The 26,614-nt window shown below is 42.3% G+C and overlaps 1 protein-coding gene across 12 annotated transcripts in view; it reads right to left on the reverse strand.

Annotated features, from left to right (window-relative positions):
* Positions 1-26,614, reverse strand: part of fryl (furry homolog, like) — a 594,162-nt gene that overhangs the window by 228,557 nt on the left and 338,991 nt on the right. For all 12 annotated transcript variants that reach the window (XM_078547597.1, XM_078547607.1, XM_078547572.1 and 9 more), the window contains 6 exons: positions 23,615-23,722; positions 22,817-23,054; positions 17,740-17,925; positions 14,747-14,833; positions 11,405-11,673; positions 8,174-8,363 (listed from right to left, as the gene is read on the reverse strand). In XM_078547597.1, coding sequence (XP_078403723.1) covers positions 8,174-8,363; positions 11,405-11,673; positions 14,747-14,833; positions 17,740-17,925; positions 22,817-23,054; positions 23,615-23,722 — 1,078 coding nt within the window. The remainder of the gene's footprint in view (positions 1-8,173; positions 8,364-11,404; positions 11,674-14,746; positions 14,834-17,739; positions 17,926-22,816; positions 23,055-23,614; positions 23,723-26,614) is intronic.

The raw sequence follows: 26,614 nt of genomic DNA on the forward strand, positions 1-26,614 counted from the left end.
GTGGGATGTGGGTGTTGCTGGCTAGGCCAGCATATATTGCCCATCCCTAAGTGCCCTTGAGGTGGTGGTGAGCCGCCTTCTTGAACCGCTGCAATCTATTGTGGTGTAGATACACCCACAGTGCTGATAGGGAAGGAGTTTGTTCCTTTCAGACTTTGCAGCGGTTTGATACAACTGAGTGGCTTGCTAGAGGATAGTTAAGAATCAACCATATTGCCGTGGGTCTGGAATCACATGTAGGCCAGGCTAGGTAAGGACAGCATATTTCCTTCCCTAAAGGACACTAGTGAAGCAAATGGGTTTATACGATAATTGTGGTTTCATGGTCACTGTTACCAAGGCTAGTTTTTAATCCCAGATTTTTATTTAAATTCTACCAGGTGCCTTGGGATATGAATAGGTTTCCCCAGAGCATTAGTTTGGGCTTCTGGATTACTAATCCAGTGACATTACCACAATGCCACAACCTCCCCTGCATGTTAACTTTGTGTTTTGTGTACCTGGATGTCCAAATCCCTCTGAACGCCAGCATTTACAACTTTCCCACCTTTTTAAAAATATACTACTTTGCCATTCTTCCTATCAAAGTAGATTATTTCACAATTCCCACATTATACTCATCACATTCCTTTGCGACCTTTTACCTCCTCCTCATAGTTTACTTGCCCATCAGCTTTTAATCAACAGCAAAACTTGGATACGTTACACCCGGCTCCCTCATCTGTTATCGATAGAGACTGTGAACGCCTGAGGCCCAAGCAGCGATCTTTCAAAGTGCTTCGCTAGTGTCATCCTGCCATCCCAAAAAAAGCCCATTTATTCCAAATCTCTGTTTTCTGTATTCTGCAGTGATTTTGTGAATGGTTTTTGAAATCATATACAACTACATCCACTGGTACCCCCTTATCCACCTTGCTAGTTACATCTTCAAAAAAACTTTAGACTTATCAAATATGATTTCCCTTTAATAAAACTATGTTGACTCTGCCTAATCATACTGTGATTCCATAAGAGCTGTGATCCATGAGCGTAATAATGGATTCTAGGATTTTCCCCACTACTGATATCAAGCTAACCAGCCTATAGTTCCCTGTTTTCTTTATCTGTTAAAACAGCAAGAGTGCAGGGCGGGGCCAGCTCAGGCAGGGCCAGCTCAGGCGGGGCCACTGCTGGGCGGGGCCAGCTCAAGCGGGGCCACTTGAAACAACCAGAGTTTAGGGCGGGACCAATTAAAACAGCCAGAGTGCAGGGCGGAACCAGTTAAAACAGCCAGAGTGCAGGGCGGAACCAGTTAAAACAGCCAGAGTGCAGGGCGGAACCAGTTAAAACAGCCAGAGTGCAGGGCGGAACCAGTTAAAACAGCCAGAGTGCAGGGCGGAACCAGTTAAAACAGCCAGAGTGCAGGGCGGAACCAGTTAAAACAGCCAGAGTGCAGGGCGGAACCAGTTAAAACAGCCAGAGTGCAGGGCGGAACCAGTTAAAACAGCCAGAGTGCAGGGCGGAACCAGTTAAAACAGCCAGAGTGCAGGGCGGAACCAGTTAAAACAGCCAGAGTGCAGGGCGGAACCAGTTAAAACAGCCAGAGTGCAGGGCGGAACCAGTTAAAACAGCCAGAGTGCAGGGCGGAACCAGTTAAAACAGCCAGAGTGCAGGGCGGAACCAGTTAAAACAGCCAGAGTGCAGGGCGGAACCAGTTAAAACAGCCAGTGTTCAGGGCGGAACCAGTTAAAACAGCCAGAGTTCAGGGCGGAACTAGTTATAATAGCCAGAGTTCAGGGTGGGACCAGTTCAAACCACCAGAGTTCAGGGCGGGACCAGTTGAAACCCAGCTTTCAGGATGGGACCAGTTGGAACAGTTAAAATAACTGAGTTCAGAGCTGCTTTGGGAAAGAAAAATCAAAGTGTGACATCACAGGGAAACAGGTAAGTGATCGGTTGGTAGGTATTTTGCTCAATCATCTTTTGAAACTAGAATAATTTATTAGTAATCCTAAGGTTTTATTAGTATTAGTAAACTTTACTAGTAGTAATAAAGCTTAATGGGGGTTGTAGGCTTTATTAATTATAAATTAAATAAGAAAATAATCATTAACTAACACATATTTAATATGGTGATGTGTTGCAGCTGCAGTGTTTGGGAGCTCCTGGATGCCAGTGTGCTGCAGGGCAAACACACCTGCACTAAGTGTTTGCAGTTTGAGGAGCTTCAGCTCAGTCATTGAGCTGGAGGCCAAGCTGCAGACACTGCAATGTATGAGGGAGGTGGAAAGTTACGTGGACACTTTGTTCCAGGAGGCAGTCACAACCCTTAGGAATTTGCAATTGTCTAACAGTGTTAGGAACAGGATATAAATTTTAAGTTGAATATATATATTTGTGTGTTAAGTAAGGTAAAGAGGGCTCCAGTTTCATTTAGGTTTTATTTGTGAACCCTTGGTACCAGGAAATCTGGGTGAACTCCTGACTGTACGGTCAGGTCCTCTGTGTTTGTTTGTATATATACACATTTTTAATGAGGTTTTACAGCCCCTGAAGGTAAAAAGATGGGTTAAAGGTTTAGTGATTCTGGAATAAAACTGTGCTTGTTGCCTAGCAACAGTGGTCAATAACACAGGGAAAGACAGGAGAGAGTTATGTGTCAGAGAGCGAAGACAGAGATCTTCAGCTCTCTAAGAAGAAAGGCTTATAAGGCAATTGGGACTGACTAAATAGTCAGTTATAGAACTCAGTAAAGTGATCAGGTGCAATTGGAAGACTTGAGTTTTGAGTTTTTGGGTTCTCGGGGAGAGGTGCAAGTTGGGTGAGAAGCATTGAATTCACTGAAAGCTCAGGAATTCACTGAAGGAAAACCATTTGCGCTGTACCAGTCCCAAGCAAGAAGACTTTGTGTGTCAAGATAGTGATAACTCTTCACTGGTTTATGTGTCTGTGAAGATATTGCTGGGTCTTCTTGTGTTTGTATTGTGATCTTTCCAACCTTTTTGTCTGGTGTAATGTCGTTCATTTTTTCTTGTTTAATAAATATTTCATTCTTTATTTAAAAGTTCATTAGCAGACTACTCTGAATTTGTTCAATAACTTTCCTCCACGGTTTCTAAAAAAAAGTTAGGATCTACCAAGCCAGGCTTCACTCTGGGATCTGACTTGTCCAGTATTAACATCAGCTGGGATCATACCAAACAGGTTCAAGGTTTTTGCAAGCTGTATGGATAAAAGTGATGGCTGCAGAGTGGATGAGCAAACTGACCATGGTACAGGAAGTCATTTAAGCAGTGAGTGGTGGTAGTAGGGGACAGTATAATCAGGGGGATAGACACAGTGCTCTGCAGCTGAGAACGAGAATCCAGAAGGCTGTGTTGTCTGCCCAATGGCAGGGTTCGGGACATCTGCTCAGGGCTGGAGAGGAACTTACAGTGGGCGGGTGGAAGATCCAGTGGTTGGATCTATATAGGCACCTACAACATAGGTAGAACTAGGAAAGAAGTTCTGCTGAGCAAGTATGAGCAACTTAGGACCAAATTAAAAAGCAAAACCGCAACGGTAATAATCTCTAGATTACCAATTGAGCCATGAGCAAATTGGCGAAAGGTAAATCAGATTAGAGTGCTAAACGTGTGGCTCAAAGATTGGTGTGGGAGAAATGGGTTTCGATTCATGGGGCACTGGCACTAGTACTGGGGAAAGTGTGAGTTGTACTGTTGGGATAGTCTTCCTCTGAACTGTGCTGGGACCAGTGTTCTGGCGAGATGTATAACTAGGGCAGTATAGCAGGCTTTCAATTAAATAGTGGGGGCGAGGGATCAAGTTTGGGACAACGTGATAAATTAAATAGACAAGACAAGGCAGGAGAGCAAGATAGCAATAAGGGGAATGATCAGAGTGTGGCAGGAAGAGACAGAGTGTACAAACCTAAGAGTACACCAGCAGATGGGGCTAGAGGTTACAAAAATAGTAAACAGACAGAACTAAAGGCTCTGTATCTGATTGCACGTAGCATTTGTAACGAAACAGGTTAATTGACAGCACAAATAGAAATAAATATGTATGATCTGATAGTCATTACAGAGACAAGGCTGCAGGATGACAAAGACTGGGACCTGAATATTCAAGGAGACATGACATTTAGGAAGGTAGAGGAAGCTAGCAAAAGGTTGAGGGGTAGGTAGTTCTGTTAATTAAGGGTGACATTGGTACAATAGAGAGATTACCTTAGCTCTAAAGATCAGGGTGTAGAATCAGTTTGAGTCGTGATAATAGATAGTAAAGGAAGGAAGTTACTTGTGGGAGTGGTTTGGAGATGGGATATATAGGAAGAAATAATGGAGGCTTGTGAAAAAGGTACAGCATTAATCATGAGTGATTTTAATTTACATATAGATTGGATGAATCAGATTGGCAAAGACAGCCTAGATGATAAGTTCATAGAGTGTTTTTGTAAGTTTCTTAGAGCAGCATGTTCTAGAACCAACCAGGGAGCAGGCCATACTAGATCTGGTAATGTGCAATGGGATCAATTAATGACTCAAAGTGAAGGCACGCCTAGGTAGCAGTGATCATAATATGATTGAACTTCACATTCAGTTTGAGGGAGAGAAGAGTGGATCTAAGACTAGTGATTTAAACTTAAATAAGGGCAATTATGAGGGCATGTAGACAGAGCTGGCTAACATGAGCTTGGAAATTAGGTTAAGGGATAGGTCAGTAGATAGGTCAGTCTGGGGAATTAATAATGGATGAATTGAACAGATATTTTGCATCTGTCTTCACTGTAAAGGATATAAATAACACCCCAGAAAGAATGGTAAAATAATTGTATATGAAAGGGAGGAAGGAACTTTAAACAATTAAAATCACCAGCGAAAGGGTACTAAGCAAATTATTGGAACTAAAAGCTGATAAGTCCCAAGGTCCTGATGTGCGTCATATCCTAGTGTCTTAAAATGGCTGCTGAAATTTTAATTTTCCAAAATTCCATAGATTCTGGAAAGGTCCCTTCAGATTGGAAAATAGTGAATATGATTCCTCCATTCTAGAAAGGAGGGAGACAGAATGGAGGAATCTACAGGCCAGTAAACTTAACATCTGTCAAAGGTAAACTCCTGGAATCTATTTAGGTTATAGCAGGGCACATAGAAAATGTCAATGCAATCAGGCAGAGTCAAAATGGTTTTATGAAAGGGAAATTATGTTTGGCTAATTTATTGGTGTTCTTTAGGGAAGTAACAAGCAACTTGGATAATGGGGAACCTGTGATTGTGCTATATTCAGATTTCCAGAAGGCATCTGACAAGGTGCCACATCAAAAGTTACTACACAAAATAAGAGCTCATGGTGTAGGGAGTAATATGGGGAGAAGGTTGGCCAGCTAACAGGAAACAGAGAACAGGCATAAATGGGTCATTCTCAGGTTTGCAAAATGTGATAAGTGGAGTGCTACAGGGCTCAGTGCTGGGACCTCAACTATTTACAATTTATATCAATGATTTGGATGAAGGGACCGAATGTATGGTTGCTAAATTTGCTGATGATACAAAGATAGGTAGGAAAGTAAGTCCTGAAAAGGATATAAGGAGGCATAGATAAAAATTAAGTGAATGGGCAAAAATTTGGCAAATATGGGAAAATGCGAAGTTCTCCACTTTAGTAGTAAGAATAAAAAAAGCAGCATATTATTTAGATGCAGAGAGATTGCAGAACTCTGAGGTACAGAGGGATCTGGGTGGCCTGGTACACGAATCACAGAGTTAGTACGTAGGTACAGCAAGTGATTAGGAAGGCAAATGGAGTGTTGTCGTTTATTCTGAAGGGAATGGAATATGAAACTAGGGTTAGAAACAGAAAAAGCTGGAAAAACTCAGCAGGTCTGGCAGCATCTGTGGAGAGAGAAACAGAGTTAACGTTTCGAGTCTGTATGGCTCTTTGTCAGAGCTAGCGAGAAGTAAAAATGTGACGGAATTTATACTGTTTAAGGGGGGTGGAGCAGGTGAAGCAAAATAGAAGGTCATGGACCTCCCTCCACCCCTGCCAACAGGGTCATCTGTTATTTGTTTCTATGTTGTGCTTTCACAGAGTGCTGACCCTTGTTCTACTATTAACACATTCTGCTTTCTTATCTTTAAGCCATCATCAGCACCTTCTTTCATCTTCACCACTACCATTAACACTCCCTTGTCTTGTGTCCATGACAGCTTTGTTAATCTCTCCTTAGCTCCCACCTATCCCTGACCTTCTCGAAACATTAACTGTTTCTCTCTCTACAGATGCTGCCAGACCTGAGTTTTTCCAGCATTTTCTGTTTTTATTTCAGATTTCCAGCATCTGCAGTATTTTGCTTTTATCTAAGTAGGGTTGTTTTGCCACAGCTGTACAGGGTGTTGGTGAGACCACATCTGGAGCACTGTTCAGAGAAGGTTCACTCGATTGATACCAGGGATGGGGGAGGGGTTACCTTATGAAGAAAGGTTGGGCAGGCTAGGCCTGTATCTACTGAAGTTTAGAAACATAAGATCCTCAGGGAGCTTGACAGGGTGGATGCTGAGAGGCTGTTTCCCCTTGTGGGACAGACTAGGACTAGGGTACACAGTTTAAAAATTAAGAGGTCTCCCATTTAAGATGGAGGTGAGTAGGCATTTTTTCTCTCAGAGGGTCGTGAGTCTTTGGAGCTCTCTTCCCCAGAGAGCGGTGGAGGCAGGGTCATTGAATATTTTTAAGGCAGAGGTAGATAGATTCTTGACCAACAAGAAAGTCAAAGATTATCAGGGAAAGGCAGCAACTTGGATTTGGGGCTATGATCTCATTGAATGGCAGAGCAGGCTCGAGGGGCCAAAAGGCCTACTCCTGCTTCTAATTCATATGTTCGCTCCCTTCTTAAACTATGGAAGATGATGGATAAAATCATCTTGGAAAAATAGAAATAATACATAACTCCTACAGTGAATATTATTATTTCTCGTTCTAGAGAAAATTCCCTGCTTTTGTTTTGAGGAACCAGGAGCTCCAATAACCATCACTCTCTCCAGAGGAATCCTAAAGGGAGGAGATGAAGCATTTAATGATAGTATCATATGAGCCTAATAAAGGGAAAATCTGGTTAACAAATAGCTGCATTTATATAGCACCTTCAATGTAGGAAACATCCCAATGCACCAATCAGGGATGTAGTAGGACACAAATAGACACTGAGCCAAAGGGGGAAATACTGGGACAGGTGACTAAAACCTTGGTCAAAGAGATATATTAAGGTGAGTCTTAAAGCAAAAGAGAGAGGGGGGTGGGGTTTAGAAAGGAAATTCCACAAGTTAGGACCCAGGCCACCGAAAGCACGACAGCTAATGGTGGAACAAAGGAAGAGGGAGTGCATAAGAATGCAGTTAGAGAAATGCAGAGTCCTTAGATGGTTGTAGGGCTGGTGGACGCTACATATATTAGAAGGAGCAAGACATGGATTTGAACATGGGTATAAAAATTATAAAATTGAAACTTTGTGGATATACTTAATTTACTTTGAACAATAAAGATATACTTAACTTAAGAGTTCAGACTCTAACCACTATCAGGAGTAGATGCCATTGTCTCAGGAGGTGAGCTCTGCATTGACCCTTAAATAGCTGTGTTACATGTTAATGGCGAACATGAGGTAATGGGCAAATATGACTTGGGGGGTTGGGGAACACAATCACAAGAATTTTGGAACTGTAGGTGTCAATGATATCGAAATCACGGGGGCCATCAAGAAAGAAAACAAAAAGTGGAATCTACATTGATTTAGTTAACCTCCTTTATGCCTAAGCTTCAATCATCTGACACTGGACATTGAAATTGTTTTTAGTGAATTTGAACCGTGTAAGGCTGTAGTCATGACAATGGTAACAGGAGCAATCCTGAAGATAAAATAAATACAATTTTACAAAGATGGAACATTAGTGCCCCAAGATGTTTTCAATATGCATAATAGGACAGTGAAAGGATAAATGTTTCAGAAGCTATGTGCAGAAAACAAACATTTCTTTCTGCTCTACCTGTCAATGCTTTGAAACACTAACCTGTTAAGCCATTCACATATAAAAATTGCTTTTAAAAAGAACTAGGGCACAATCCGAGAATTGATTTCCCTTCCTCCATTCTGCTCAAGAGAGTTGTTTCTTCAATTTTTGAACAATAAAAATGCGCTTACCTTAGAATCCAGACTATATCCACTATCAGGTGTAGACGCCAGCGTCTCAGGAGGGGAACACCGCACTGACCCTGAAGTAGCTGTGTTACATGTTGCTGCACTGCAGCAAAGAATAAGGTAGTTTCTCCAAAGCCCAATGTACGAATCATTGCCAATTGTGGTGCTCACTTTTTTGGCATTTATCGGACTACTGTATGGAAAGAGGGGAGATTTAGAAAATAAGTATATCAATTTTAAGAAGTACTCGAAATTAAAAGCGCTCAAATTTTTGAGTGTGTTATTGAATCATAGAATATTTATAGCACAGAAGGAAGTCATTCAGCCCACTTTGTCTCTGCAAGAACAACCCTGCTAGTCCCACACACCCACCCTTTCCCCATTGCCCAGCAATTTCTTTTCTACTCAGGTGTTTATCCAAATCCCCTTTGAAAGCCATTTTGAATCTGCCTCCACTACACACTCTGTGCATTCCAGATCCTAACCACTGGCTGCGCAAAGAAGTTTTTCCTCATATCGCCATTGCTTCTTTTGCCAAATACTTTAACTTGGTGCACTCTAATTCTCAACCCTTCTGCCAATATGAACAGTTTCGCTCTATCTACTCTGTTCAGACCCTTCCTGATCTTGTACAGCTCTACCAAATCTCTTCTCAAATTTCTTTTCTCTAAGGAGAACAATCCCAGCGTAGCCTGGAAAATCTTTAAGCTTTATAAATTGCAGGGGTTCCGAAATCTGTAGCAGTTTTTCATTTGCAGAGCATCTACATAGAGCTAGGGTCACCTCCGACACCTTGACAGCCTGTGACATCATCAGGTCATTTTCACTCCCGAAGCAAGACTTCTGAATAAACATAGGATTCTCTTTGGACATTCTGTTGTTCACTATTTTAATGCAGGAGGAGAATACTACAGGATGGAAGAAAGGAGGATGAGACACGGCCTGCTGCATTCTTCCAGTGAAGCTCAACGCAAACTGGAGGAACAGCACCTCATCTTCCGACTAGGCATTTTACAGCCTTCCAGACTGAATATTGAGTTCAACAATTTTAGATCATGAACTCTCTCCTCCATCCTCACCCCCTTTCTGATCCCCCTTTTTTCCAATAATTTATATAGATTTTTCTTTTCTCACCTATTTCCATTATTTTTAAATGTATTTCCATCCATTGTTTTATCTCTATCTTTTAGCCTATTTCGATCCCTTCCCCCCACCCCACCCCCACTAGGGCTATCTATACCTTGCTCGTCCTGCTTTCTACCCTTAATTAGCACACTCCTTAGATAATATCACCACCTTCAACACCTCTTTGTCCTTTTATCTATGACATCTTTTGGCTATCTCCACCTATCACTGGCCCTCTATCCAGCTCTACCTGTCCCACCCCCCCTTAAACCAGCTTATATTTCACCTCTTTTCTATTTTTCCTTAGTTCTGTTGAAGAGTCATACGGACTCGAAACGTTAACTGTGTTCCTCTCCGCAGATGCTGTCAGACCTGCTGAGTTTCTCCAGGTATTTTTATTTTTGTTATGGAGAAAAGCAATTAAGGCAAAGAGCATGAGACAGGGTCTTGATCGAAGGGCTCTTATGTTGTCCTGAGGCTACCAAAAAGCACAGTGCTGACATATGCAGGTTCGATAATAGTTCGCTGTGACCTGAAAGTTGACTTAAAGGCAGAGGAAATAGAACGATGGTGACAAAGAGAGATACTTAAATGATTGAGCATTACAGGAAGGAGGAAAGGAGGGTGAGACAGCATCTGTGGAGGGTTCATCCCACAAGATTGCTAAATTGGAATCAAGGATTGGCAGCCAAAACTATAATGGAGCAATGAACTGTATTTAAAGAGGAGATAGTTCGGGTACAGGAAAGGTAGGGCCAACAAAGCTAGAGCTCCCAGGATGATAAAAAAGATAGAGTAACATGAAGCAGAAAAAGTTTGCATAAGACAGATTTCAGGTTGATAATACAAGTGAGAACCAGGCTGAATATAGCAAGTTAGAAGGGAAGTGGAAAAAAAAGTAAAGAGAATGTGAGAAGAGTGAGAAGACACTGGCAGCTAATATAAAAGGAAATCCAAAAATCTTTTATAGGTATATCAAGAGTAAAAGGGTGATAATAAAAAAAAGGGGTGGGTGCCCAAAGATTAAAGACATAACGGGAATTTGCGCATGGAGGCAGAGGGGATCACTGAAGTACTAAATGAGTACTCTGTCTTTATCAAGTAAGAAATCAAGAGAGGTCTGGATAGAGTAGATAGGGAGAATCTGTTCCCACTTGTGAAAGGATTGAGAAAGAGTGGGCACAGATGTAAAGCAATTGCAAAAAGAAGCAAAAGCAGTGCGAGAAAAAGCCTTTTCATGCAGCAAGTAGTTTTGGTCTGGAATGCACTGTCTGAGTGTGTGGTGGAGCAGGTTCAATCGAAGCATTCAAAAGGGAATTAAACTGTTATCTGAAAAGGAATAATGTGCAGGGTTACAGGGAAAAGGTGGAGAATGGCACTAAGTGAATTGCTCATTCAGAGAGCCAGTGCAGACATGATGGACCATATGGCATCCTTCTGCACTGTATCAATTCTTTGATTCTCCAAATGACCAATGGAAATAACCAAAGGACAAGATTTCATGTATTAAGACTGTTACTGCAACAAGCAGACCAAAATCACATAAATCAAACATTAATTAACGGGCAACTAATACTCCAAACTAAAGAAAAAGTACTTCACATGAACTAATTAACGCAATTAAGATACGTCTTACAACTCCTTTCATTGCACAATGCACCTCTGGACTAAAAGTAAAATACTGCAAATTCTGGAATTCTGAAATAAGAATAGTAAATGCTGGAATTGCTCAGCAGGCCTGGCAGTAACTGTGGAGAGTGAAACCCAGGTGTTCTGATGAAAGTTCACAGAGCAGAAGCTAGTCTCAGGATAAGAGGAGCATGCTTTCAGACTGAGATAAGTTTCCTCACTCTTGAGGATTGTGAATCTTTGGAATTCTCTACCTTAGAGGGCTGTAGATATAGAATCACTATAGATACAGAGACCTAATATCATTTATGAAGCTCATAACCAATATTGATCAATAATAACTCACCACTTAATTCAAAATTAATTAATCTAATAAACCAAAAGGTGCAGGAAAGAGATCACTCACGTATATCACTACCTGATTAAGGGACCACAGTCATGGCTAGCAATAAGTTTAAGAATCAGTTCAGAAAGACTTACTTTATGTCCACCTGCGGAGAAAGCATCTGTAGGCGAGTGTATGAAAACATCCATGCATAACTCAGTGCTGACGGACAATGTTTGGGCAAATTTTCTTGCTTGAGGAAGCTTGATAAGCTAATTACCCAAGGGTCCAGGCCCTGTGTCACATGTGCAAATATCCATATGTGTGAAGGACTGACCACATCAAACTGATGGCTGATGGGAGAGGAACTCCATTCTGCAAGTGCCTGGAGGTCTATCCCATTGGGGCAATACAGCAAGTTTGTCTGATTTAAGGGGAAAACAAAAATAAAATTAGCAGCTTTTTAATATACATCACTTTAGAAAATTATGTTCAACACAAGGTAGCAATAAAATAAAATATTTCCAACTCCTAAACATACAGACATATCTCATTCCTCCACTCATGAAAATACTGACTCCTTGCTGGGTTATGATTGCATATAAGCCTTCTAATAACTCACACAATAAGTCTATTGTCATTTGTGCCATCGGGCTATTGAATTGAGAGAGACTTAACAACCTAGCATGATCCTGTCCTCGCCCGGTGTTTGCATTTTTGTTCCAGTGGGGAACAGGTGTGACGCCAGATAACAATAAAAAGTAAAAACCTCTTATTCGTCCAAGGAACCATACTATCATCCAGATTAGAATTAGCTGACTTCAGTTAGAATGGATTCTGAACCTGAGATGTCATAGCTCTGTGTGGTTCAGCTACTTAATGGATAAACTCATATGTAGATGTAAATGAAGATAACGATAATGAGCTAATGCTTCATAAATAAAACAGAACCACTGATATAGAGCCAACAAATTACACATGCATTTGTAGCCTTCACAATGAGGTGAGTTGTAGTGACTTATTATCATGTTATGAATTTAATCACATTTTGAATCATAAGATAGTTAATACATTTTGATATGTGGGTTGGTTGGCCACTTTAAATCTGTCGTACTCCAGAATATTGTTGAATTAATTAAAATGTATGCTTCTGTGAGGTTGGAAATGGTATTTCGCAGATGATGTATGTACAGGCAATTGGATGCCTTCTCTAGATGGCCTTGATCTACTAATATTTTTTAATTGCAGGACTATTAAAGTTGATCAAAAACATATTCTGATAATGTCTGAATAATTACTAGTCCATTAACTTTGGAGGATTGTTTGGTTGTTGCTTTTTTTGGCCAGAGGCGAGGGTCTGAAAGGGCAGCCTTTGAACCTCACTCCGACTGACGGTTACACCTGTTTGTGAAGATAACATTTTGATTCCTCTTATCTGGGATTAGGTGAATGCAAATAACTCTGTATTCCAAGTAAGAGGGGTCCTACAGGGTGTCACACGAGGCTCAAGGGCTGTGGTGAGGGGAAAGAGACAAAGGAGTAGTGTTTCACCTCTCCAGTTAAAGCAGAGACACGACTGGAACCATCTTTCGCAGTTTACCAGTTCTATCTTATATCACTTGGTATCTCATCCACAATTCATGCGGATGTGCTTTTATAACATTCCTTGGTCCGTCACAAATATAAAGGATATAGTGTAGATGCTGGTATGAGTTAAGTACTGTCAATAGTTAGCCCAGTGTAGCAACATTTGTTATTTTTCAATCTGAGAAGACAGAAAATGTTATAAGTTCTTTTTTAAGAAGAGTGTTTAAAGCGCTGGATTGTCTCTTACATGTGCTTAACTTTACTTTTAATTAACTTGTTCTGAAGTCAATAGCTTTAACCACTTTCCAAAATCAATGAGGTAACTGGCAGGCTTAAATCATATTTAGTAAGTTAAATATGGTAACAAGGGTGTCTGTTTGACCCAGGGACAAGGTTATCATACTAGATATCATGCATTTAGAGTCACTCAGGAAGCCAGGACCCACTCATGGATGCCTTTGGCGCAGCACATGACAAAAATATATGGCAAAGCAGGGTCAGCCTTAATACACTGCTTCATCCCATAAAAAGTACCAAAATGATTGAATAGTTTTTTTGGTGATATCTCTTTGAAACAGGAATGTCGACCAGGATACTGAGAAAACAATCCTGTTCTTCAGATAGTGTCAGGATCGTTGGTTGTCCAGTTGAACCAGTGAAACATCAGAAGAACAGGTCATTTTGAAAAGGATAGAGGGTTAGAGAAGGTTGCAGAACTAGGTTAGGTCAAGTTGCTGAAGCTTTTCATCTTGCACTCATCAGGACAAATGCAAGAATGTTAAATTTCAAACGATCACAATTTATAGAGAAAAGGGTGCTCATTGTTTGGTTAGTCAAGTCTGATTGGCTGAAGTGTTGCCATGGAGAAAGTAATGGGGAACTATAGCTTCAGCAACATGTCTCGCTTTTCAGTAATATCCAAGTTCTGTACTACCAAGCAACTGTTAGGTCAAGTTCCATGGAGAAATTAGCTGATCTTCTTCAATGATATTACCAGTATAGCACATATTGCATCTTTGTCTTCTGTCTTAAATTTAAAAAAAGCTTACAGTCCAAAAACTTGCCAAAATAAAAAAAATTAACTGAAATGTTTACATTAAATGTTTACAAGCCAGAGTTTGTTACATCCAAACGTACACAGTATGTTTCTCAAATACAAGAACAAGGCTACAAGAGAGGTACAAGCTAGATGCGGTGTTCTCAGCCACACAGAAAAAACAGAATTTTAGTTACATTTGAAGTCTACAAGCGTTCCCTGCAATGACTTCGCACCCGTACCCCACCCTCCACTCCTTGGTTTTCAGAGACTACTTATGATCGCGGGACAAGAGGTCAGACAGGTGATCTATTTTTAGAAGTCTACTTTGGCTACACAAAGGAGTACAGAGGTACCCAAGAGCAACTCAAATAGGAACAGAGGGCTCTGTCCAGTTTTTCATCCTTCCCTATGTGGCGCAGCTGACCTCCCTGTGTAGCATGTCACAGGTCAATTGTTTGCAGTATGATGAATCATGAATGAGAAGGAACGTGGATTGGCCATGACCTCCAATGCATTGCATAGCTATATTACCTGATACTTTACCCCCAGGAGGACATACTCACCAACGTAACAGCTATTCTATCACTACTAGTATGACCCATTTCATAAGCTTGGCTCGCAAGATATAGGACGATCAGTTATGGAATTTATTATTTTGTTTTGGCAGATCTTATTCTAACGTTAGGTGTTTGTAAATTGTTATGCACCTTCGGCATTCACTACCTGAAAACATGACCAATGTTGCGGGGGCTGAGTAATAATTCTGAATATATAAATGAGGTTCACATTTCTGTTAATATTGTCAAAATTGTCAACGCTATATTTGCCTTTGGGCTGTAAAGTATCAAACAATTCCCGCTCACTGATCTACCTGATCTGCTCCAGTGAGGTGTATGAAGCTTTCCAAGATTGAGGGGCTTAATCGATCCATGACGTCAATTGCCAGCTCTTCGTCTCCCTGAAATGAAAGGGAAATTCTTATCTTGTAGAATGTGTTGAGTAATGGATTCGGGAAACAGCAGTGTAAAAACATCAAATTTGTAGTGTTACCTACTAGACAAACCAGCAAGAATTCTAATAAAATATACAAGAGATTAATGGGACTCAAGAGAACCTTAATTTTCCGGGTCTTTAGTAAAAGGCCCATTTTCTCATATGCTTCACAGAAGGAGTCAACGGTGACCTGGAGCTCAGTTTGAGTAAGTGCACACATAACTGTCATCTGCATACTAAAGCTCAATGACTGAGAGTGGAGTGATTTTGGTTTTGGATTGAAGGTGGTGTAGGTTGAGCAGCTTCCCATCTGTTCTGTAAATTATCTCCACGCTTGAAGGTAATTACTGGAGGTATAGTGCAGTGCCGCAGCAAGAAAAACAGAGGAGAGTTGGTGCAATGACACAACCTTGTTTTGGCCCCAGTCTTCACTAAGATAGGGTCTGTGATAGTTCCATTGGTGAGGATCATAACTTGCATATCATCTTGGAGTAGGCTGAAGATGGTGACAAATTTCTGAGCGTAGCCAAATTTGAGGAAGATACTTCATAAGCCTAAGTGGTTGACTGTAAAAGGCTTTCTTGAGGTTGAAAAAGGTCATGTACAGCAGATGGTGTTGTTCCTTACATTTTCTTGAACTTGCCACAATTCCCTGTCGGTTAAGATCAACGGCGAGGATCCTGAAAAACGTGGACCATTTTCCACATCTTCTTAGCCTCCTCTCAACGAAGATAGATGATGAAATTCACCACTGACTCCAATGTGCCAGCTCAGCTTTCGGCCAACTGAGGAAAAAAGTATTTGAAGACCAGGATCTCAAACCTAAGATTAAGGTCATGGTTTAATCGAACAGCAATGAACCCCACACTCCAAATGCTTCAGCGATTTGGACAGCCTACAGCTGGCATCTCAAAGCACTCGAGAGGTGCCAACAGCGGTGCCTTTACAATATCCTCCAAGTCTGGTGGCAAGAAAGGGGGTTCAACAGCAACGTCCTCTCCCAAGTCAACATGCCAACATAGAGCTGCTAATCACTCAAAATCAGATCCGCTTGGTGGGGCATGTCATGTGTATCCCTGATACCAGAAGCAACTTGGAACTCAGTAATGGCAGGAAACTCCCAGGAGGACAGGTGAAACACTCTCAGAATGTCCTCAAAGTATCCCTGAAGAGATCAAACATGCCGCCGACTCATGGGAGTCCCTGACTTGTGACTGACCAAAATGGAGCAGGATTATCAAAAAGGCACCGAACACATCAAGAGACTTTGTTGGGAGCACGCAGAGGCGAAGGTGAGGGGTAGGGGGTAGGAGAGTGTGCACAAGTCTCCAGATACCTCATCTGCTTGACCTTTCAAGCACCACCTGCCTCACATGTGGCAGAGTCTACAGATTGCACATTGGGTTTAGCAGCCATCTCAGAAGCCATCGAACTGGAATGGAAGTCAATCATGCTCAACCCCGAGAGACTGCCTAAGAAGAGTGTAAGTACTGTATTTGGATTTTACAAGGTAGGTGCCACATAAAAGGTTATTACACAAAATAGGGCTCAGGGCATTGGGCACAACATATTAGCAAGGATTGAAGATTGGTTAATGGACAGAAAAAAAAAAGTAGGAATAAATGTGTCACTTTCAGGTTGACAGGATGCAACTAAAGGGGGATATCACAAGGATCAGCACATGTGCCTCAGCTAGTTACAATTTATATCATAGGCTTAGATGAAAGGACTGAGCGTAATCTATCCAGATTTGCTAACGATAACAAATTTAGGTGGGAAAGTAAGCAGTGAGGAAAATGCAAAAAGACTGTAAAGGGACATGGGGGAGGCAGTGGCATAGTAGTATTGTGGTAATCCAGAGACCCAGGCAATGCTCTGGGGAACCAGGTTTGAATCGCACCATGGTAGTTGGTGAAATTTGAATTCAATAAAATATCAGCAAATAAAAAAAGTCTAATGATGACCATGAAACCACTGTTGATTATCATAAAAACCCATCTGGTTCACTAATGTCCTTTAAGGAAGGAAATCTGCCGTTCTTCCTTGGTCTGGCCTACATGCGACTCCAGACCCACAGCAATGTGGTTGACTCTCAAATGCCCTGTCAAATGGCCTAGCAAGCCACTCAATTGTATCAAACCACTAAAAACAAGTCAATTAACAGCACAGTGGGTGCTTACGTCCACCTGAGGGGACAGATGGGGACTAGGTTTGATGTCTCACCGAAAGCCAGCACCTCTGACAGTGCAGCACTTCCTCAGTATTCCACTGGAATATCAGCCTAGATTTTTATGCTTAAGTCCTAGCGTGGACTTAGCCTTCTAAGAGCAAAGGCTGCTGCCAACTGAAGCACAGCTAACACTAAATGGTATGCTAGCATTTATTAGAAAGGGATTGAAGTGTAAGAGTAAAGAAGTCTTAATGAAATTGTTCAGGGTTTTGGTGAGACTGCATCTGGAGTACTCTGCACAGTTTTGATCTGCTTACCTAAGGAAGGATATACTTTCCTTAGAAGAAGTTCAATGACGGTTCTTTAGGCTGATTTCAGGGATGAGGAGAGATGGAGTAGATTAGCCTACATTCAATAGAATTTAGAAGAATGTGATGTGATCTCATTGAAACATAAAATTCTTAAGGATGATCTATGTTATAAATATTGGTGGTCAAACCTATCCTTCGTTTCAAATATCTAAACATCAGTATGTATAGGTCCCTGATAATAGGAATAAGGGCCAATTTTTCTTTTGAATCAGTTAATAATGAGCAGTATAGAATCACAAAATAATACAGCACTGAAGGAGGCCATTCATCCCATCAAATTTGCATCACACAACTGTTAATAGTAAACAGAAACTTATTAGTAGTACTAACCTTTGAAACGCCCAAAGCTGTGAACAAAGTTCTAATTTCTCTTAGAATGTTGACAGCAAGTCTTCTGGTGGCTGGCCGACAGCTGCACAGAACCACTAAGGCAAAACCTTCCGCTGCATGGAAGACAGAAGAATAAGGGCTCCGTTCCAGTGGAAGCGTGTGGGCAGCTCCATTGGGAACAGCACGCTGTGGATAACAGTTATTGAGGAAGAAGTATTAAGTCACAAAACAAATTAGTGTTTTTTTTATTCATTCATGGGTGTCAGTGGCTAGGCTAGTATTTATTGCCCATTCCCAGTTACCCTTGAGAAATTGGTGGTGAGCTGCCTTCTTAAACTGCTGCAGTCCATGCGGTGTAGGTAACACTCAGTGCTATTAGGGAGGAAGTTACAAGATTTTGACCCAGCGACAATAAGGAATGGCGATATATTGCCAAGTCAGAATGGTGAGTGGCTTGGAGAGTAAATTGCAGGTGCATTGTCCTTCTAGATGGCAGCGGTCGTGGGTTTGGAAGGCGCTGTCGAGGGAGGCTTGGTGAGCTCCCACAGTGCATCTTGCAGTGGTACACACTGTTACCACTGTGCATCAGTGGTGGAGAGAGTGAATGTTTGTGGATGGGGTACCAATCAAGTGGGTTGCTTTATCCTGGATGGTGTCAAGCTTCTTGAGTGCTGTTGGAGCTGCACTCATCCAGGCAAATGGAGAGTATTACATTACATTCCTGACTTTTGCCTTGTAGATGATGGACAGGCTTTGGGGAGTCAGGAGACGAGTTACTCGCTGCGCGATTCCTAGCCTCTGACCTGCTCTTATAGCCACAGTATTTATATGGCTAGTCCAGTTCAATTTCTGATCAATGGTAACCTCGAAGATGTTGACAGTGTTGGATTCAGCAATGGTAATGCCATTGAATATCATGGGGTGATGGTTAGATTCTCTCTTGTTGGAGATGGTCATTTGTGCCACTTGTGTGTTGCTTGCCACTTGCCAGCCCAAGCCTGGATATTATCCAGGTCTTGCTGCTTTTGGACATGGGCTGCTTCAGTATCTGTGGAGTCACGACTGGTGCTGAATATTGTGCACTCATCAGCGAACATCCCCACTTCTGACATAAGGATGAAAGGGAAGTTATTGATGAGGCAGCTGAAGATGGTTGGGCCTCGGACACTACCCTGAGGAACTCCTGCAGTGATGTCTTGGAATTGAGATGATTGACCTCCAACAACCACAAACATCTTTCGTTGCACTAGCTATGACTCCAACCAGCAGAGGGTTTCCCCCCCGATTCCCATTGACTCCAGCTTTGCTCCTTTATGCCCCACTTGGTCAAATGTTGCCTTGATGTCAAGAGCAGTCACTCTGACCGCAATTCTGGGTTCAGCTCTTTTGTTTGAACCAAGGCTGTAATGAGGTCAGGAGCTCATTGACCCTGGCAGAACACAAACTGAGCATCAGTGAGCAGGTTATTGGTAAGCAAGTACCGCTTAATAGCACTACTGATGACCTCTTCCATCACTTTACTGATGATAGCGAGTAGACTGATAGGGCAGTAATTGGCCGGGTTGGATTTGTCCTGCTTTCTGTGGACAGGACATACCTGGGCAATTTTCCACATAGCCGGATAGATGCCAGTGTTGTAGCTGTACTGGAACAGCTTGGCCAGGGATATGGCAAGCTCTGGGAGCACAAGTCTTCAGTACTATTGCCAGAATATTGTCAGGGCCTTTGCAGTATCCAGTGCCTTCAGCCGTTTCTTGATATCATGTGGAGTGAATCAAATTGGTTGAAGACTGGCATCTGTGATGCTGTGGACCTCTGGAGGAGGCCAAGATGGATCATCCACCCAGCACTTCTGGCTGAAGATAATTGCTTCAGCCTTATCTTTTGCACCAACGTGCTGGGCTCTCCCATCATTGAGGATGGGGATATTTGTGGGGTCTCCTCTGCCAGCGAGTTGTTTAATTATTCACGGCTGGATGCAGCAGAGCTTAGATCTGATCCATTGGTTGTGGAATCACATAGCTCTATCTATCTCTTGCTGCTTATGCTGTTTGGCATGCAAGTAGTCCTGTGTTATAGCTTCACCACATTGACACCTCATTTTTAGGTATGCCTGCTGCTGGTCCTGGGATGCCCTCCTGCATTCTTCATTGAACCAGGGTTGATCCCCTGGCTTCATGGTAATGGTAGATTGAGAGATATGCCAGGCCATGAGGTTACAGATTGTGGTTGAGTACAATTCTGCTTCTGCTTGTGGCCCACCAAGCCTCATGGTTGCCTAGTCTTGTGTTGCTAGGCCTGTTCGAAATCTACCCCGTTTAGCACGGTGGTAGTGCCACAGAACACGTTGGAGTGTATCCTCAATGTGAAGATGGGATTCTGTCTCCACAAGGATTGTGCAGTGGTTACTCCTACCGATACTGTCATGGATAGATGCATCTGCGGCAGGCAGGTTGGTGAGGATGAAGTTGATGTTTTTCCCTCTTGTTGGCTCCGTCACCACCTGCTGCAGTCCCAGTCTAGCAACTATGTCCTTTAGGACTCAGCCAGCTCAGTCAGTAGTGGTGCTACCGATCCACTCTAGGTGATGGACAATGAAGTCCCCTACCCAGAGTACATTCTGTGCCCTTGCCACCCTCGGTGCTTCCTAAAAATGGTATTCAACATGGAGGAGTACTGATTCACCAGCTGAGGGAGGATCAGTACGTGATAGTCAACAGGAGGTTTCCTTGCCCATGTTTGGCCTGATGCCATAAGACTTCATAGGGTGCAGAGTCATAGTTGAGGACTCCCAGAGCAACTCTCTCCTGGCTGTATACTACTGTGCCGCCACCTCCACTGGGTCTGTCCTGGAACAGGACATCCCCAGGGATGGTGATAGTGCTGTCTGGGACACTATCTGTAAGGTATGATTCTGTGAGTACGACTATGTCAGGCTGTTACTTGTCTAGTCTGAGAGACAGCAATTCTCCCAATTTTGGCACAAGCTCCCAGGTGTTAAGCAGGACTTTGCAGGGTTGACAGGGCTGAGTTTACCATTGTCGTTTCCAGATCATTGCCGGGTGGTCCGTCCAGTTTCATTCCTTATTATTAACTTTTGGGCAGTTTGATACAACTGAGTGCCTTGCTAGGCGATTTCTGAGGGCACTTAAGAGTCAACCACATTGCTGTGGATCTGGACTCACATGTAGGCCAGAACAGGCAGATTTCCTTCCTTAAAGGAAATTAGTGAACCATATGGGTCTTTACAACAAACACCAATGTTTTCATGATCATCATTATCATAGAATCACACAGTGCAGAAGAGGTCCATTGAGTCTGCACCGACACGTGAGAAACACCTGACCTACCTACCTAATCCCATTTAACAGCACTTGGTCCATAGCCTTGAATGTTATGACGTGCCAAGTGCTCATCCAGGTACTTTTTAAAGAGTGTGAGGCAACCCGTCTCCACCACCCTCCCAGGCAGTGCATTCCAGACCGTCCCCACCATCTGGGTTAAAAAGTTTTTCCTCACATTCCCCCCTAAACCTCCTGCCCCTCACCTTGAAATTATGTCCCCTTGTGACTGACCCTTCAACTAAGGGGAACAGCTGCTCCCTATCCACCCTGTCCATGCCCCTCATAATCTTCTACACCTCAATAAGGTCACCCCTCAGTCTTCTCTGCTCCAACGAAAACAACCCAAGTCTATCCAACCTCTCTTCATAACTTAAATGTTTAAACCCAGGCAACATCCTGGTGAATCTCCTCTGCACCCCCTCCAGTGCAATCACATCCTTCCTATAATGTGGCGACCAGAACTGCACACAGTACTCCAGCTGTGGCCTCACCAAGGTTCAATACAACTCCAACATGACCTCCCTACTTTTGTAATCTATGCCTCAATTGATAAAGGCAAGTGTCCCATATGCCTTTTTCACCATCCCACTAACATGCCTCTCCGCCTTCAGAAATCTATGGACACACATGCCAAGGTCCCTTTGTTCTTCAGAACTTCCTAGTGCCATGCCGTTCACTGAATACTTCCTTGTCAAATTACTCCTTCCAAAGTGTATCACCTCACACTTTTCAGGGTTAAATTCCATCTGCCACTTATCTGTCCATTTGACCATCCCGTCTATATCTTCCTGTAGCCCAAGACACTCAACCTCACTGTTAACCACCCGGCCAATCTTTGTGCCATCCGCAAACTTACTAATCCTACCCCCCACATAGTCATCTGTGTTGTTTATATAAATGACAAATAATAGGGGACCCAGCACAGATCCTTGTGGTACGTCACTGGACACTGGCTTCCAGTTACTAAAGCATCCTTTTGTCATCACCCTCTGTCTCCTACAGCTAAGCCAATTTTGAATCCACCTTATCAAATTACCCTGAATCTCATGCGCATTTGCCTTCTTTGTAAGTCTACCATGTGGGAACTTGTCAAAGGCTTTGCTGAAATCCATATAAACTACATCAACTGCACTACCGTCATCTACACACCTGGTCACCTCCTCAAAAAATTCAATCAAATTTGTTAGGCATGACCTCCCTCAGACAAAGCCATGCTGACTATCCCTGATCAAACCTTGCCTCTCCAAGTGGATATCGATCCTCTCCTTCAGAATTTTCTCCAATAGTTTCCCTACCACTTACGTGAGACTCACTGGTCTGCAGTTCCCTGGCTTATCTCTACAACCCTTCTTAAATAGCAGAACCACGTTAGCTGTTCTCCAGTCCTCTGGCACCTCCCCCGTGGCCAAAGAGGAATTAAAAATTTGGGTCAGAGCCCCTGCGATCTCCTCCCTTGCCTCCCTCAGCAGTCTGGGACTCAAACCATCCTGACCTGGAGATTTGTCCACTTTTAAGCCTGCCAACGCCTCCAAAACCTTGTCACTCCCTATATTAGAATTAGAGTTCTAATTCCGATATTTAGATATTTATTAAGTGAATTCAAATTCCACCATCTGCCGCGGTGGGATTTGAACCCGGGTCCTGAGAGAATTACCTAAAGTCTCTGGATTACTAGTCCAGTTGAACTGTAATGAAATATTTCATTGCAAATTCCATATACATTTTGTCTTTACCTGCAGATCTTGACCTTTCATGTGAGACTGAACAGCTTGTTTCCAATGGTTTATTAATTGCACTAACATCTTGACAGAGTTATCTAGGAGCGTTGGATGGACATCATTCACTTCTCGGACAATGAATGACACAAACCCTGACAGAACATCTTCCCTCCAGTCAGGAAAGTCAACCATTAAAGCCTGTAGAGTAGTAAATGCCAGGCCTCGCAGTTCTTCATCCATGTGAATAGTGAGTCTGTAAAACAAAAGAAAACGTATGTCCAATTACTATGAACAAGAGTGTATACCAAACTCATCTCCTGAGTCATAAGAATGCAGGTTACTAAAAGTCCTAAATAAAAACAGAAAATGGTGGAAACACTCAACTGGTCAGGCAACAATTGTAGACAGAGAAATGGAGTTAATGTCTCAGGCTAATAACCTTAAGTCTTAAACTGCCTTCCACTTTCCAAAGTCAATTCTTTTTCTTTTTTCAAAATGAAATTTCAGCTCTCTTAATTTTAAGAACAATTTTACAATGTTGGAAAAGTCAACCAGGCACACTCACTCATTGGATTAATATGATTCACCAAATGAGCAAGGACATGACTTATTTAGCTCCGCTTTGAAATCTGGCTGATGGATTTATGTTTTACTGACAGACATCGTGCTCATCTAAGGAAAGCATTTAACTTTCATTCGTGGTACTATTTTCTGTTCTATGTAACTCAGCGCTTCATGTATTAGAATATGCCTACAATGTGATGATCTAACATGTATAACCAGTATTAATTTTGTGTAAAATTAATGCATCACCTTGCCAAAAGTTCAACAAGTTCTGCCCTACTCATGCCATCTGGAATCAGCCTGGGAATAGCAGCCACACATGTGCGGAAGAGGTCTATCTTAGGCTTTCTTTCACCCCTATTAAAACACAAAAATGTTGTGAAATGATTAACCACAATAACTCATAAGACCAGAGAAAGTTGCTAAAATTATTTTTTATTTTTACACATTTGTTTTCTGGTGTGCTAATCGTTAAAAGTCTTTATTGACTTTAACAGGTTACATTGCTGTACAAGAGGTTTCCAAGCATCAGGAAATGTTAGGAATGTTAAAGGAATGTGATTTTTTTTTGGAAACAGGATATTGAGGTAATATAGTTTGTTTTCAAGACCATGAAAGGAATTGACAAAATTTGTCTTGGCAAATTGTTCACAAATATCAGCAGACCACTATTTAGAAATTCAGCAATTACCAGTAAAGAGGGACACTAGGTTAACTGTTTTGCTCAAAGGGATAAAATTGCAGAAAATCAAAAGAATCTTGAGAGAAATGGCACATGGGTTCAAAAGGGAATTAATCACGATTTCTGAGATGAGAAGAATGAGATATAGTGAAAAGGCGTATGTACGTAGTTGAGCTATGAAAAAGGTAGTTTGGAGAAAGGACACTGCCACATGGTATCTTAAATATGTGAACAATGAATGATTTTGAATAAGTATTACAACTTATCATCAACAAACACACTAAAAGAATGGTTTATGATTTCAACATGTATTAAACAATCTGAAAGAACATCAAGTTAGTCTATAGAAGAAAAGTCTGTCATCTCCACAGATGAATGTTTACTAAGTAGATTTGTTATCCTCAATCTAAATGTGATATAATTAAAATATAAAACATTGAGATAAAGTGAAAAATAGTCTGTTTTAAAACTCTGATATTTGTATTTAGCAGTGATCTCAGCAGTAATTAGCTTTAATCATAGGATCATATAGCACAGAAGAGGTCTTTCTGACCATTGGGCAGACTTGTAACTGATAGACCTGCTGCAGCACAGGGGGACTCTAGCAGCCAGTCAGGAACTTGAAAGGTAATGGAACAGGTTTTGCCATGGTTCTTTAACTCAGCCACATCATTAGCATCCCACTTCCGGGTTTCGCCACCAATCGGAGAGAGCAGGCACGATCACAACCCTTGCCTGGCTGTTAAAACCTCAGGGGGCCCGGATGTGTCAATTGACCTACTCTGCAATTGTCAGGGCACAAATATGAGCATTACTGATGGAGACTCAATGTGGAATGGCTGCCGCACAGTTCTCAGAGGCTTCCCAGGAAATAATGCTGCAGGCTTTAAATGTTATTCCTGGTAGCTGGAAGAAGACATCAGCCTCTGATAGCAATAGGGTTATGGTCTGTCGTTCAGAGGTATAGGGTGAAAGTGCTTCAATGGCTTCATCAGGGAAAGAAAGTGACGGGCATGCTCTCTTCAAGTGTCAAATCTCTCACTGACTTTCCAGCCTTGTCTTGAACAGTACTTCTCAACCAAAACACCTTGCAGTTTCACCCATTCGTCTCTTTCTTAAGATACCTCCTCACATCTCGTATGAAAAACCATCACTGAAACACACCCTCATCTTACTGATATCTCACAACTATCCTTCACAGTCACCCTCCACAAATGTCAGCCTTCATTCCTCTCAAACATTCCATTTCTCTCATTTGGGTCTCTTCTTTTCCTCCTTGCAGAAGAGAGCACAGAACATCAGGGAGTAACAGAGAACCAGGGAGTGGCACTCCAGTTATCGCCGCCTTGGCAATTGCAAAACAAATGGTGATGGAGTGCATTGTCAGTGGAGATGGAAGATGGAGATGCCTGGTGGTAGAATTAGATAGCATGAAGCAATAGGAACCCCATATTTACTTATGTTGATGCTGTGCTGCCTCTAAATGAAATATGATCAGCTGCACAAATGATGACTTTGAACCCTTTCCCTGATCAGCTCTAAGTCATGTCTTTCATCTCCTCTCGGTCCTTCAAGCATAATGCAGGATGAGGTTGTGCACGAAGTACACAACTCATGTGCATCCTCTACCAGCTCAGATATGCACAATGGTATGGCGGTGGCGTCGTGGTATTGTCACTAGATGAGTAATCCAGGGACCCAGGGTAATGCTCTGGTGAACCGGTTTCGAATTCCACCAAGGCAGATGGTGGAATTTGAATTCATTAAAAATCGGGAATTAAAAACCATGAAACCATTGTCGATTGTTCTAAAAACCCATCTGGTTTACAAATGTCCTTCAGGGAAGGAAATCTGCCACCCTTACCTGGTCTGGCCTACATGTAACTCCAAGCCCACAGCGATGGAGTTGACTCTTAAATGCCCTCTGAAATGGCCTAGCAAAGCACTCAGTTGTATCAAACCGCTACAAATAAGACTACAAAAAGAGTGAACCTAGATGGACCACTCGACATCAACTTAGGCACCAGAAACAACATCTGCTAACTCAGCCCTGTCACCACCATCACCATCACCATCCCTGGGTATGTCCTGTCCCACCAGCAGTACAGGCCCAGCAGAGGTGGCACACAATCATGAGGAAATTGCCCAGGGAGCCCTCAACATCGACTCCGGACCACGGCATCAGGTCAAACAGGAGCAAGGAAATCTGCTGATTACTACATAGCGATCCGCCACACCCCTCAGCTGATGAGTAAGTATTCCTCCACATGGAAGAAGCACTGAGGGTGGCAAGAACACAGAATGTACTCTGAGTGTGGGACATCAATTTCCATCACCAAGAGTGGCTCAGTAGCACTGCCCAAACCGGCTGAGTCCTAAAGAACATAGCTGCGAACCTGGGTCTGTGGCAGGTGGTGAAAGAACCAAGGAGGGTAAAATTTGACCCCATCCTCATTGATCTGCCTGCTGCAGCTACATCTATCCATGAAAGCATCGGTAGGAGTGAGCACTGCACAGTCCTTGTGGAGGCAAAGTCCTATCTTCACATTGAAGGTACCTTCCATCAA

This window comes from Cetorhinus maximus, chromosome 1, assembly GCF_964194155.1.
Source record: "Cetorhinus maximus chromosome 1, sCetMax3.hap1.1, whole genome shotgun sequence".
Classification (NCBI taxonomy): domain Eukaryota; kingdom Metazoa; phylum Chordata; class Chondrichthyes; order Lamniformes; family Cetorhinidae; genus Cetorhinus; species Cetorhinus maximus.